Source organism: Crassostrea angulata, chromosome 8 (genome assembly GCF_025612915.1).
Source record: "Crassostrea angulata isolate pt1a10 chromosome 8, ASM2561291v2, whole genome shotgun sequence".
In the NCBI taxonomy this organism is placed as follows: Eukaryota; Metazoa; Mollusca; class Bivalvia; order Ostreida; family Ostreidae; genus Magallana; species Magallana angulata.
Window position 1 is genome coordinate 4,533,783 of NC_069118.1, and position 15,296 is coordinate 4,549,078.

Consider the following 15,296-nt stretch of genomic DNA (forward strand, 5'->3'; position numbering starts at 1 on the left):
TTACAGGAGATTCATACCGAACTTCTCTAAGATTGCACAACCATTGATTGACCTAACCAGAAAGTATGCAAGGTTTAAATGGACATCATTTTGCCAAAAAGCGTGGGACTTTATTAAAGACAGTTTAACAGTAGTTCCTTTGCTAGCATATTCAGATACTAGTAATCCGTACATCTTGTACACCGATATCAGCAATTGAACTGGAGCTTACCTCACCCAAAGAACAGATGAAGGAGAAGATAAGCAACTGCATTACTTATCCCACAAGCTGAGTAAAACTCAAGAAAAATGGTCAACCATAGAAAAAGAGGCATTTGCAATCCACTTCACCCTCTAAGAGTTACACAATAACTGACATGGTGCTCAGATTACTATAAGAACGGATCATAAGCCGCTGAAATATATAGACTCTCCAATGCAAAATAAGAAATTTCAACTATGGGCATTAAGTATCGCTGTATATAACTGTAAGGTGGAGTATATAGAAGGAAGATTCAACTGCTGTGCAGATCTCTTATCCAGATTACCAACAGTCAACCTCGAGTGTGAAGAGGAAGAGCAGTCAGAGCATGATGAACCAGATGTTAAGGACAATTTTTTTTTAAGTGAACGCACTAAACTTAAATGCATTTCACCTAAGAGATTGACCAAATGTGTAGTTAAGCAAACCGACGAATTGATGAAACGAACCTTTTATCGATCTACCAAAAAAAATCATCATGAAAGAAAGTCAACAAAACGATGAGCAGATCAAGAAACTGAATAAAGCTAAATCGGCTAAATAAAGGAACCGCAACGGCAACAGAAGAAAAGAAGTTCTTGTAAACTGATGGTTTAATGTACTATCTTTCAGATGGAAACTCAAAAGGCCGAGGACTCCGCCTGTATATACCACGTAAGTTAGAACGTTTGGTAGTGCAGCAAAATCATGATGGACTTGGACATATAGGAGAAGACAAAACGTTTGACGTAATCAGATAAAAGTACTTCATACCAAATCTATACAAAAGGTTAAATTTCTATGTAGAAGGATGTGTATTATGCCAAACATGGAGCAATAGGAAGAATAAACCTCTACTTCAAGAGACAGATACTAGTATACCACCTTTTTCAATGGCAAAGGTAAGACTTGATTTATCAGGACCATATCCATCATCTTTATCACATTATAATTTATACAGTAATTCTCTGTGTATCACCATTAACAAGAAATATTGACGCAAGCGTCAAATGGGCCGCAAAAAATATAATTGTTGTAAGAATCATCATTGGTTGTTTACATCAAAAACGAGTTGGTTGTACTAATTTTTATGGTAAATTTTAATATATTTTCAGTAAAACGTTTTGAAGTTTAACATTTTACTACTATTAATAAGAACCAAGTTCGTTACTGTAAGCATTTCTAACGGTAATTGTATGATTATTGCCATAGTATGAAGTAATATCATTAATATAAAATTTATGTCATTCTGGTCTACGTCCCGTATACCGATCCCGATACATTGTTTTGAAAAGAATAAAAAAATCCGAAATTTCCCGAATAGATTATAGTCTCGATAAAAACGCACCTAACACCAATCGCAACTTCTCGGGCCTTTCCGGAAAGGCCCGAGAAGTTGCGATTGACCTAACACGACAGTCGTTAGACCTAATTTACATTTACGAGCAAAACATAAAATATGTAATATTTTTTAAAAGGCATAAAACATATTTCTTCATGCAAATTTTCTTTTAATTCATAAAAATAAGCTTAGTATTAATTCTGTAAACAAAAAGCTATTCCGTAGAAACGCAGTTACAATATCTAAATGTATTTATCGGATAACGGACCGCCTTCTGGCGGCCCGTAATAATAATCGAAAATAGTCTTATCATATACTGTTGGATATTCTGCTAATTGTTGAATAGTGATAATTGATAAACTGATCCATCGTCTATGTTGTTGTTTTCAGTATCTTTCATATATGTCAACCAATAAAAGCTTTTAATTACATTGTTTTCTTTAAATATCCTTTATTATCTATCTCATTTTCGGGGGGGGGGGGGGGTGTACCAATAGCCTGATTAAATAATGGAAGTAGCCTTTAACAACAATTTATTTATTATACTGTACACTCATTTGAGGTATTCCTATCGAATCACTTTTTAGATATTTGATTAAAAATATGTAAATCCATTTAATAATTGGGAACGGTTTGTTTTGTATCAATAGAAAAGACTATGAAAGCAAAGAGAGTGGGTCCCAAAAATGTTCTGTCTTTGACAAATTGACTTATAAGTGATCTTTTCATATCAATACTTTAGTTTATTGTGGGTCGCTTCCAAGTATTATATGCTATTTTTGCCACAAAAACCAATTTTACTACATTTGATTTGAATTTATAAAAGAAAAGAGAGACAATTAAATTTAAAGAAAAACCCAAACAATCACGATGTTATTGCTCCAACAAGTCGAAAATTATTAGAATTCGACGTATTTTGTATAATCATATGTTGTTCGTTATGATAAATCTTTTATTGCATAAATGTCCGGGAGACTCCCCCCCCCCCCCCCCCCCCCCCGTGTTATTGTTAAAACTACTGTAACATTTGTATTGCAAAAACAAAGCAGAGAAAATATAAACCATAAGACAAAACAGTGTATTATTACTTGTATGTATATCATGAATTATTTTATTGTTAATGAGAGAGAAGAAAGAGAGGGGGGAGAGAAGAGAGAGAGAGAGAGAGAGAGAGAGAGAGAGAGAGAGAGAGAGAGAGAGAGAGAGAGAATACATGTAAGAGATGATCTTGACAAATTACATAATTACTCGAGGCCAATAGTTTGAAATGACATGTATGTACATCAATAATAATGCAATCGTTCATCAAAGTAAACGAATTTCCATTGTTTAGCACATGTGTTGGTCGTGACTTTTGAATAACAAATATGTACGTCTATATTTCGTATAAATACGTAAAAATCTGGAAGTAATAATAGGTACAAAAATAACAGTGACAGAGATCAGAAGAACATATACATTCTCTCTTATTGTAAGAGTTCTCTCTCTCTCTCTCTCTCTCTCTCTCTCTCTCTCTCTCTCTCTCTCTCTCTCTCTCTCTCTCTCTCTCTCTATTTGTATATTTGTCTATCTATCTCTCTTGCACAAATTGCCTTTTCAGTATATATGCTATGATTTTCATTTTAGAGATAAAGACAACATGCAAAAGACTGTAAGTACTTTTATTTAGTTAAAAAGCATTATAATGTTTTAAGTTTTTGATCAATATAGTAAAATCTAGTCATTTTCGGGGGTGGGGTATGTTTTATAAGCAAAGTATATAAAGTTTTAACAAAGAGTAATTATCAATGGAGAAAAATCTTTTAAAATCTTCTTTTCAAAAACTAATTGGCAAGAAAAGCTGTAGCTTGTGTGGAAGTATCCACAGGTAGTTTAGTTTTGAGTTTGTTCACATCATGATCCCTAGGGTGGTGCCACAGTGGGGGGAATTTACGTAGGAATATATAGAGCAAAATTGGTAAAAAATTTCTTTTCAAAAACTTATTGGCCAGAAGAGTCGTAACTTGTGTGGAATCCTTCGGTAGTGTAGATTCAAGTTTGTTCAAACCATGACCCTGGGGTTATGGTGGGCCCGAAGGTTGGTGTGATATTTTACACAGGACTTTATATGGCAAAATCTATAAAAATCTACTTTAAAAAAACCAATTTGCCAGACAAGATGTGAAACCACCCTCAGGTTGTAAATTCAACTTTATTCAAACCATATTCCCCGGCGGTAAGGTGTGGCCACAATGAGGGGGGGGGGGGGTCAAATTTTAACATAGGGATGAATTGAGCTATTGTTGCTCGGCTGGGCAATGTGGCCCATGGGCCTCTATTTAAATATCAGAATCATTGTTGTATAGTGTAGATGGATTCTAGGTACAGATCATATCTTTCTGCAATAAGTATGTCATTAGTTTTTACTGTTTAAAAAAGGAGGAGTCGCCATTTTATATGTTACCAATTTACATTATTTTTATTTTACGGAGCTGGTGATGATGCTTTTAAGATTTTTTGAGTTACAGAATTGTAAGTAATTAATTGATAAAATATGTAGTAATTGTCCATGAGTTCTAAGGCATGTCATCCCGAACATTCCCGTGGATCTACATATTTGCATAAAGTCTAGCTCTTCAACGCATTCGATTTATCTTTCTACATCTGCTAATATGTGAAAAATAACGTTACATATTTGTGCAGTGTTAACTACCCATTATCTGACAATAAAATGAATAAACGTCATTCGATAAACGAACATCAATCTATGTGACTTCCAAACATGCGTCCCTGCTTTTTAGGGTGACGTAGAAAACGTAGTCTTTAAGGAAGTAGTCTTCTCGTTATCAAACATAGTTCTTATAATAAGAAATTAATGAAATTTTGACACAGTCAAACGGATCATATTACCAAATGATTTTTTCAGTTTAATCAAACTTGACCTTTTTGTTTTCGCATAAAGATCAGGTCAAGGTCACTACCTTTTTCCTCAACGTAAAGAATGATAAAAATAAGTGTAGCTCTTTGAACTTCTGTAGACATTTGTTTAAGATTTGAAGATTCTATTCTTCAATAAAATGATAGAATATCAAAATGTCTATCAGCTTATACTACTAAATTGGAATAAATATTTATACTAAAATTGATATTGCTTAGCCCGCATTTCCTCTAATTTTCTTAAATGTTGAAGAAATTTTGATTTTTTTCTTATGCTTCCATTAATAAAATATTTCTGATTTTTATTTATTATGAACACTTTATATATTAAAAGTATAAATTGACAGAAAAGCTTATATTTGCATATCCATTGTTCTTTCCCACTGTTAGTCCATACAGATGAACTGCAGTTATGTTTCTATAATCGCAATTGCTCTGTCTGTATACTATGACGCCATAAAGGTGTGACGTCATATACTTTTCCATGACGTTATAGATTTAAACCACTACTGTATACGATACATCGTGTTTTTCTCCAACTCCATAAAATTGATGTATTTAATTAAATCATGTCTTATAATAACATTTTAAAGGAATTACTGTTATAACATTTCATTTATTCTGTTAACAAATCTATGTGAATTAAAAAAATACATTACAGTCTGAATGTTTATTTTTGATGCAATAGCTAAATGTCAAGGTCTATTTTATAGGCTAATACAGGGTATTTGCGAGTGGTAAAATGCAAATATGTAATAAACAACGATTATTTAGTGAGCGCGCATCATGGAATATGCCAATAGAGCAATTGCTATTCATAACGCCATGTTCACTAAATAATGTGTTTATTACTTAAATATATTGATCATTTAATAAGAGAGAAAAACTTATTTTAGTGATTTTTCACAAAAATCAATGTATAGAATGGGCGCTTTAAAAAGCTTGTAAAAATGTAATTTGATAGGCAAGTCATATTTTAAATCATATTCTGAAACCCAAGTATCATATCGTTAGTTCACATTAGTAAAAACAAATCCAACATTAATGTTATTGTTTTTAAAATGCTAAAACAGACTCATTAATCTGCAGCAATTCTGAATTGCGAAACGTGATATTTTCCTACGCCAATATTACGTCAAAAATATAGTCCTTGTTAGATTCTAAACATTGATTACTTCTTCTATGCCAAGTTGTATGACAATAAAAAAGAAACAAAAATATACTATTTCAATTTCCTTTCATCTTGATTTACTGAAAAATTAATCAAATTTACGTTTGACAAGTCAAAAACCAGAAAAGACTCCTTCCTTAACACCGTTTACAATTTTACAATCATATCGCCCAGTAACTTTTATCTGGCACTTTTAAAAGTACAATTTTCTTTTACCGACGTTTGTTTCCACGTGTTTGGCATCATGTTATCAACATGATTTTGGTAAATTGGCGTTCCGATAAAATATTCGTTCCAAATCGCAATTGTAATCCAATTCGCTATGGAAGTGTAAACACTTCTATACATTAACATTTCGGTCGTTGTGTATACTTTCAAGCGGGATTTGTGATAATAGCGAATTGATTTCCATTTTGGTATAAATGCTGTGTAATTACGTTTCAAGAGTATTCAGTTAAAAATAAATTTGATGACTACTTTTAACATCAGAGAAAACAAACGTGTTCGAACAAATTAAGCTGATCATATTTTTAAGAAATCACACATAATGGAGAACACGATCCTAAGTGAAAACTCTGTTATTTTTTTTTTAGGTTGCAGTATTTCTTCTTCTCTCCGTTTTCCTGGTGGAAGTGGATATCTCAGAGGGTTTATTTGGAAGATGGGTTAAATGTAAAGTCTGCAATGCTACTTGCCAGACAAATTATATAGTTTGTTTGTCCAATGATTCCAAAGTTAATTGTCTCACCAAAAGGGAATTCTGCAAGGAGATGTGTAAAGCATTAACATGCTAACACCGATATTGTGGGACTCAACAGACGTTTGTTAATCTAATCTTGAATGCAGATGATTATCATACTGGTCATAATCTGTTGAGATTTTTAAATAAAAAATGAAATAATGAATAAGATACTTATACTTTCTGATATCTCTGAGATTGTTTGTGTCGTCGTCAACTGTAATATTTTTTGAAACATTCTATGCTTGTTGACCTGGTTTTCCATAGGGAATTGTACGGATAAGTCCTCCTATAGTTTTCAAGATAAGAACAAAATTGATGTTTCGCAGATCAATAATGCATATGCACATAAATAGATCAGAGATGTGCATGTTACTTGGATGTTGATTTTTGAGAGTTAATGAAATAAAATACCAGCTGCTGAACTTTTTCATTCTTTTGCAGAATATTCCATATAGTGTACCCCTATCATTGTACGGATAACTCCTCCTACAGTTTTACGAACAGAGTTGATGTTTTGCAGATCAATTGCACATATCAGAGATGTGAATGTTACCTGAATTTTGATTTTTGATAATTTATGAAAAATATACCAGCTGTTGAACTTAGTTATTGTTGCAGAACGTTGCACATGGGATACTCCATTTCTCTGGATAGGTAGTGTTCAGGGTTGACAAATGGATTGTGGATAGCACTGTTAACATCAAAGAAAACCCAGTTTGCTGTCACATTGGCAGCTTTTCACTTGTATCTATATGTATATTGATGTTTATTTGTACGCATTTGCCGTATTTGTGCATTGTCGCTATAACGCCATTGTTGATATGCTCTTTGACAGTGATATGAATAATAGATGGAACAGTCGTTAAACATGTAATTTATCAAGGGGAAGATAATTAAGCATCATTGAAAATTTGTTTCTTTTTTAACTCAAAAACTATTGGGCTAGAAAAGCTGAAACTTAGGTGGAATCATTTACATGTAGTGTGGATAAGACTTTAAAGGGGCATGGTCACGATTTTGGTCAAATTTTATTTGTCTCTTTTTATTATTTGCAATGCTTTAGGAATGCATTTCTATTGATCAAATGAAATTTGGGTGCCAGTCGTTGAGTTAAGCAAGATACAGGGCTTACAACTCTTCTCCATGTAAACAAGGCTCGTGCCCTGTTTTTGTTTACATAGGTTCAATATACCAGTAAAAATCTTTTTAAAGCTGGTTTGTCTATCTTATTATTCATTTTATACATTAATAAACAGTTCCTAACGATTAACACATGCATTTTAGGTCTAAAACTGAAATTTTAACTTCAACATTCAAAATGTTTATATATAGCAAAGAATTGTAAGCTCTGTAACTCGCTTAATAAAAATGACTCATCAAATGACACTCAAATTTTGGCTGCTTATTAAAAATGCCTTACTGAAGCATTGTAAACATTAAAATCGAAAATATAATTTTTGACCAAAATCGTGACCATGCCCCTTTAAAAGCTTCCCGTTACAAAAGGGACAATATGGTTAACATAAGAATAACTGAAGACAAATTGGAAAACTCTTTTATACAAGCAGTTATTCTACTACATTGTCCAGATTGTTTGTATATGACTCCATAAAACTGATTAAATTATGGCTTTTGTTACATGTACGTAAGGTGAGCAATGCGATCCTTGAGTCTCTTGTTAACAATAATCTTTAATTTTAGATTATTAGAAAGAAAATGATTACGATGGAAACATACTAGCTCTATATTTTGTTATTGAAGAAAATAAAATACCTCTCGTTTATATTTATGGTCAAAATACTAAACTCCTAGTTTTTTATGACTTGAGTTTGATATTGACTATTTTTTTCTCTTGGATTTTGAACATTACACTCAATGCCGCAATTGATATTTATATAATTATTCACATGTAAATCATCATAAATAAATTACTCGAAATTATGAAAGATTTACAAAAAGTTCATTACTACTGAATCTTGTATCCAGAGAATAAAGTTTCCACTTGGAAGAAAAAACTTTTGAAGATGTCTCGCCTTGATTACATATAAATATCCGAGAGTTTATCAAATTTTGCATTTGTAGAAAAAAGATTTCCTTATAAAAGCCAAACTACAGGCCAGATGAATCAGCTGTAATTATGGAAATGAAATGTACCGTAATATTCTTAGAGGACATGGTCTCAGGAAGTTAAATAAAAGCTTGCAGTGTATTACATAAAATTCATGTTGATAAAAGTAAAGCAAGAAAGGAAGGAAGAAATTACTATATGAAAAAGAACAATTGGAATAAAAAGAATTCTTAAATAAAGCTACCAACCAAGTTCCCACCCCGGTGAACTTTCTAACTAGCTGTTTATTACTTAAATTTACGTTTGAAAAAGTCAAACCTTTCAGAATTATTAAAATAACCATGTTTTTAGTGTTTACAATAATGCAACCGTCAAGCGATAAACGTACGCTAATCATTGCGTGTGACGTCATGAAAAAAATCTGTCCCATTTTTCTGTGATAGTGTTACAATCTATACACTGGTAATTGTATTATAAGTATTGTTTTGAAGTTTTCAATACATTATTGCCTTGCATACATAGGATTTCATTTTATAAAATAAACATTTTCATTTACTTTTCTGTCTTTATTTTATCTGCTTTAGCTATAGGGAAAATGCAATGGAACTGCAACACCTTGATTTTGTTACTAAAAACATTAATGATGGAATTATAATTATCTACTTACAGGAAATTTGATTATACAATGTATGTCAGACTCTGTGAAATCAAAACTACAAGGAAAGTTACCAACACAGCAAATTATTAGATTTTAGATGAGAGGAATTTAAAAAAGATTACTAAATACCCAGGAATCAGGCTTAAAATTCATATTTTTGAGATTAGTATGTTTACTTTAGAAACAGGTACTTCAAAATACTCTAGACTAGATCTGTGCACTTTAGACAAACATTTGAATGCAATAATAGCACATTAGATCTCAATTCTAGGCTTTTTATTGTAGCTATGTCATTATTTGTTGAAACACATTTAAAAAATATGTTTTATATAAATGTACAAGATTTTCACAATGTTACAATGAAACACTCTCTTACACATAATAACATACTATCATAATGTAACATTACATACAACATCAAGAACACGTCTTTGTGCCTAAAAATAGATATCTCCCAAATCAGGTCTAACACTAGCTCTGTAGTTCACTGATAATACTGGTAGCTGTCTGACTGGGCTCTCTGACTCTGACCCCCACTACTCCTCTGGGGAGGGGGAGCATTCCACGGTCCATGGGGGTTCTGACCCCCTGACCCACTCTGTCCGTAACTGTCATTAAAATGTCCCTGGGGGCTCCCGAATCTGGGCGGCTGGCTGCCTTGTATTGGCATTCTAGGGCCAGATAGGAGGGGAGGGGGTGGTGTGGAAAGGTTAGGGCCAGGTACACTAATCGGGGGCGGGTGGGAAATGGGAACACTTACACCAGAGGAGACTGCCAGTTGTGACCTTAATGGAGGGGAATTGAAGGGAGGGGGCCCTGATGGGGGGAAAACCCCAATGGACGTCAGAGAGGGACCTTGATGCATGGATGGGAATCCTTGCTGTGGGGCGATGTTTCCAGGCATGGGCATTGGTGTTGAGAATGTAGAGGGAGTAAGCGAGCTGTATCCACCAGCCAGGTCTCTCCTCCGGTAATCAGGCTCCTCTTGCAGGGGAACAGTGATGAGGTTCGTCTTTCTCCCAGGCGCCATTCCTGACATAGAAGAGAGCTGGTAGCTGTCAGCTTGTTGTCCCGGTATGATGGTCTGGGTGGGTGCCTGGCCCTGAGATAATGGTAGTCTGGGTGGGGGGCCCTGGAGCATGGTCTGAGTGGGCAGGGCCTGACTAGGGGGAGGCATCTGACTCATCATAGACTGCTGAAACATGGCATCACTCGGGCGGGAGGAGTGTGGTAAGTTTAAATGGCTGTCCCCGGTGGCATGTCTTCCTGCTGCAGTTGTATACTGCTCTATGACTGGTGTGGAATGCTGTGACTTGGAGCTCCCTTTAGATGTAGTGTATTGTTCCACTACAGATTTACTTCCTCCAGATCCGGTGTTTGAGCTGGAGGAAGATTTAGCCGAGTCTGTTCTCATGTGCCTGTGGTAGATGTGGGCCTGTAGGTCCCTGTGAGACAGGTAAGTGCGCCTGCACCCCCCGTCCCCATGCTTGGGGCCCCCGTAGCTACAGACAAAAACCGTACCCAGAGCTGACTGCTCTATCCGCTGAACATTCTCTTCACACCTGAAGTTTAAGAACAATTCATCAAATGATTAATAAATGTAATGTATTTCGCTTTTTTACTTGTTTTTTTTTTCTCTTAAAAGTAAACAAAGAATAGCTTAATAAATAATTACAGATCTATATGGGCTCACCTTGCACATACTTTGTCTGTCTTTCTTGCACAATCATAACAGAACACATGCTTGCAAGGAATCTGCAAAATAAGATCAACTTAAGCTTGTTTAAAGAATTGTTTTAAACAAATGGTGAGACCACACCAACATAATTTCTTGTTTGTCGTACATTCAGTGAAAAAGGGTACGAGCGGGTTAGTGATTTTAAAAAAACATATTAAAATTATTATTTTTTGCAGTCAAAATTATTAGGTGGTACAGATATAAATTTGAGAGGACAGTTATATTTTTTCTACTTGTTTCTGATTTAAAAATTAAAAGTATTTAAAATGTGAAAAATATAGTGGAAATAAAACAAAAACAGCACAAAATTTCCTGGATGTGGAAAATTAATTATGATATTATATGTATAGTTTTAGTGAAATATGAGTGCATTGGGTCCGACGAACAAGAAATTATATTAGTGCGGCCTGAAAACATAGCACAATTGAATGAAAAAAAGTAGAAAAATTCCTTAGACATATTTTGCACATCCTAGACTTACCATCCGGCCATAGATGAGGATGGGCAGTTTACACTTGTCACAGCAATGTATCAGAGGATCCACTACCTTCTCTCCGATCAAGTTCACCTTCAAAGATGACAATAACATTACATAAAATGTTTGCTTCACTTTCTCATATCATCAAGGGGTGTATTCGTTTGCTACCTTCAGAACTGGAACTGAATATCTCCAGCAGATCTCCATTGTCTACCTGCTATTTGGAAAGTAGACAATGGATATATACCGGTGATCTCCATACTGCAAACGAGCATATTAAGATTACTCTTACAGCTCTCCAATCGACCAAACGAATACACCCTTAAAATGAAGATAAAGTATTTACATTACAAGTTTATAGAACAGAAGGACATGTACTTAAAAAGTGTAAGGCGAACTTATGCTTACACAGGCAATTTACTTTACTGAGGATTTCAAGTTACTTTGGACATTGATATTATATTATGTTTATATCAATGAAAAACAAAACAAATCTTCACATCAAACCTCTTGTTTTGCTAGTTATTAAAGCTTTTAAAAGTATACAAAGAAAGGGAGGTTCTTCATCACAGACATATTGACACAGATTTTGATACAGTGAAAATTTTGTCAGATGATTTCTAAAAACAAATTCAAATTTTTCCAAATGATTTAATGAATAGATACAGTTGAACTTCGATATCTCGAACACTGATATTTCTAATACAATGGATATGTCAAAGTGATTTGTAAGTCCCAAACACTTATTTTTTAAGTATTTTACCCTCAACATGCTCAATATCACGAAAATTCAGATATCTGGGTTTTTAAACAGTCCCATCTAGTTCCAGATAACGAAGTTTGACTGTATGCTGGGGTTTGCTGAATATGGATATGGATTTACATAAGACCATCCTGACATTGACAAGGAGCTGTTACATGAACCCTAGGTACCGGTGAATACAAGAAGCGTGCCGTAAGTCCTAACCTTGTGATTCCAGCGTAGAGGCTGACTCTGATGCAGTGGCTCGCCAGGTTGTTTGAAGATGGGGGCATCAATAAACTCAGGGTCGGCAACACCACTGTTCTCATCCACTACTAATATATTAAGTAAAAAACATATAATCAACAGATAGCTTGAAACCTTATAAAAAAGGAAGGATGATGCCCATGCTATCTGATGAAAGGAAAGAATTATTTAATGAACAAAAAAAGTACACTTGAACTTTATTATTTGATAAACGTACAGTCTTGTAATTCTTTAAAATTGAATGCAAAATATTTGTAATCATAATATTTGACGTATGCCAAGAAATCACACTGATTATTGAATACTGATAATCATTGCATTTCAAAATTTATATCCTCAAAAAGTGTTCCCATTCAATATGTTAAAATATTTTAACAGATTGGCAGATGTCTAGTTTTTCAGGATGGCCAGTTTGATGTAATATCTTTTACAAGATATTGATTATTTTTACTGACTTCAAAATTGGCTGATATTTAGGGATACATTAATAAGTTTTGCAGATGGATCAATTTATGTCTGTGAAACATTTTCTTTAAATGTTACCTGGTTGAGCGATTTCAATAAATGTTACCTGGTTGAAAGATTTCATTAAATGTTACCTGGTTGAGGGATTTCAATAAATGTTACCTGGTTGAGGGATTTCAATAAATGTTACCTGGCTGAGGGATTTCAATAAATGTTGCCTGGTGGAAGGATTTCAATAAATGTTGCCTGGTTGAGGGATTTCAATAAATGTTACCTGGTTGAGGGATTTCAATAAATGTTACCTGGTTGAGGGATTTCCGGTAGTGTTGCTTCCTTCTTTGGTTTAGCAGCTTTCCTTGGTCTTCCTTTAGCTGCCTTTGGCTGGGTTTTTAGTTTAATGGGAATGTTCTTTTTGACATTTCCTGTATTGACTGTCCCTCCAGCCTCTGATTCCAATTCCATAGCTAGAAATGAAGTATCAGTAAATATCCTTAATAGCTAGAAATGAAGTATCAGTAAATATCCTTACATATAACTAGCGTAGAAGCTGAACTATTCGTTGAGGATTTAATTTCATTATTTTCATTTGCGGCATTAAATAATTAAGCAACAAAATCAAATCCATGAGGAATTTTTAACCCAAGTATTCATATATACAGAGTAAATACAAATTTCCTACAAACCGATCTTTTTTTCTTTTTGGTAAACTCACAAGATACGGAAAGCCATGTTTTTCAGAGATTACAAACTATATCTATTGATCTTGAAAATTGTGGTTTTAAGATGGCAATCCATACTCAAATATCGAATCTTAATCTTGCACCAAATTCTTGACTTAGAAGTTTTCTTATTTGGTAAAAATAACTAAAGCATTTCTAAATATTCAAAATCTTCATAAAAATTATTTTTAAACAGTAAATAATTTTTTTTATTTTGCTGAAATTTGTTTTTCCTTCAGATCTGCAACATTGCTTGGAGCTTTGATACAACATAATTTTGTCAGTGATTTTATTTTACTAAAATGATGTCATAATGTTAAAAATTCGTCATGAATTTTATTTCATTGATTTTAACTGCCAACAAAAATAACAAAATTAAATCCTCAACGAATATTTAAAAATGGAAGTTGAATCAGGGGTACATAAACATGATAAAGGGCTTAACAATTTTCTTCAAGTTCTTAGGCGCAGCCACGCCACCATATTAGCCACCATGCATTTTGTTTAAAAAAGTTAACTCATTTATTAAATGAGTGGCACTTTTCTATGTTTATTGTCCATTGACTCCATCCATTAAAAACTTTCCAAGTTTTCATTGGAAAGTAATTTAAATGAGAATAATTGACTATGAAAACTAGATAAATTTCAAAAGCGCTTTAATCAGGAGATAAGACTAGTTTCACGCATGTCTTATCAAATTATTAGAGGGAACATAAAAACATTAACACCAAAGAACCAATCTTTTAGATACTGAATAAAGTATGAATAGAAAATTTATCAACTTGTGATATGGATAAGCACTGAAAGAAAAAATTAAAAATTCTTGGAATCACATACTTTCCTTTGGCTATTTCCGAAGACACAACTTATTTTTACTTTTTACGAATGAAACATCAAACACAACGTCAAAATGTAGACTTTGCACACAGCATTTAGTTTAACTTTGACTTAAAACGGTCCTATGATATCTTGGTAGTTAAATCATTTTGTCGAAAAATCTATCAATTGCACATGGAAATACATGTATTTCCAAAAACTAATGTTATTGTGAGTTTCCTCCATTATATACCTGTGATGTTCAGCGTGCCTCTGTTTACTATGTCTAAAAATATCCCGAAGCCAAATGTCAATTTCAATACATGCTACTATACGCAAACAGAAATACTGCGATACCATAGAACCTGCGATACGATAGGAAACAAGTACATGTTTTGAGGAGACATTTCAAACCAAAAAATTCAACGATTGGTCCAACGGTCACACAGTTTACATATTATGGGGAACTATATGAGCATCTGACTAACCAAGTCATAGTTGGAATAGAACCAAATAAAAAGCCTTTGGTTTTGCAACTTACAAGTACCTTTTTCAAACTAAGCCGGTCCCATCTGAGCCATCTCTCATTTTCAAATGTGATAAGTATCCGACATATTTTGTATTGACAAAATAATCATCATAAATTGTAACATGCCATTAAATTTAAGCCCTCTCCCTCAACCTGAGGCAAATTGGTGTGTACTTTCACTTTGATCGGCTTAGCATTTCAGTCTTGCATTTAATCGAATAATTCAAAATTTGCATACAAAGAGTATCAACCTTGGTTAATAAATAAAATAACAAAACCCAGCCCATAACGGTGACAAAGATCAAAACTATTAAAACAAAATGCACGTTTTCCCGTCGGCAAATTTACCTTGATCGTCGGCCATGTTGAAAAAGACTTGTAACGTATAATTTGATTGGTTGAAGAAAATGGAATTCTGAACTTGA

General features: G+C 33.7%; 1 protein-coding gene and 1 long non-coding RNA gene across 4 annotated transcripts; one reads left to right on the top strand and one right to left on the bottom strand.

Annotated features, from left to right (window-relative positions):
- The first annotated feature begins 240 nt into the window (after positions 1–240).
- On the top strand, positions 241–7,831 carry LOC128160595 (uncharacterized). Its single transcript, XR_008240306.1, has 3 exons — positions 241–1,122; positions 3,189–3,213; positions 6,243–7,831. It is a non-coding gene; the product is annotated as an uncharacterized LOC128160595 (long non-coding RNA).
- Positions 7,832–9,376: 1,545 nt separating this feature from the next.
- Positions 9,377–15,255, bottom strand: LOC128160594 (E3 ubiquitin-protein ligase Hakai-like). 3 transcript variants are annotated; one of them, XM_052823927.1, is made up of 6 exons: positions 15,220–15,255; positions 13,110–13,271; positions 12,301–12,407; positions 11,337–11,423; positions 10,811–10,872; positions 9,377–10,679 (listed from the first exon to the last, which is right to left on the bottom strand). In XM_052823927.1, exons 1-6 carry the CDS (start codon positions 15,233–15,235, stop codon positions 9,602–9,604), a joined length of 1,512 nt encoding a protein of 503 aa, XP_052679887.1. In that variant the 5' UTR covers positions 15,236–15,255; the 3' UTR covers positions 9,377–9,601. The 3 variants fall into 3 exon arrangements, with proteins under 3 accessions (XP_052679887.1, XP_052679885.1, XP_052679888.1); XM_052823925.1 differs by having other exon boundaries at positions 12,301–12,410; XM_052823928.1 differs by lacking the exon at positions 15,220–15,255 and adding an exon at positions 14,890–15,172 and having other exon boundaries at positions 12,301–12,410.
- Between the last annotated feature and the right edge of the window lie 41 nt (positions 15,256–15,296).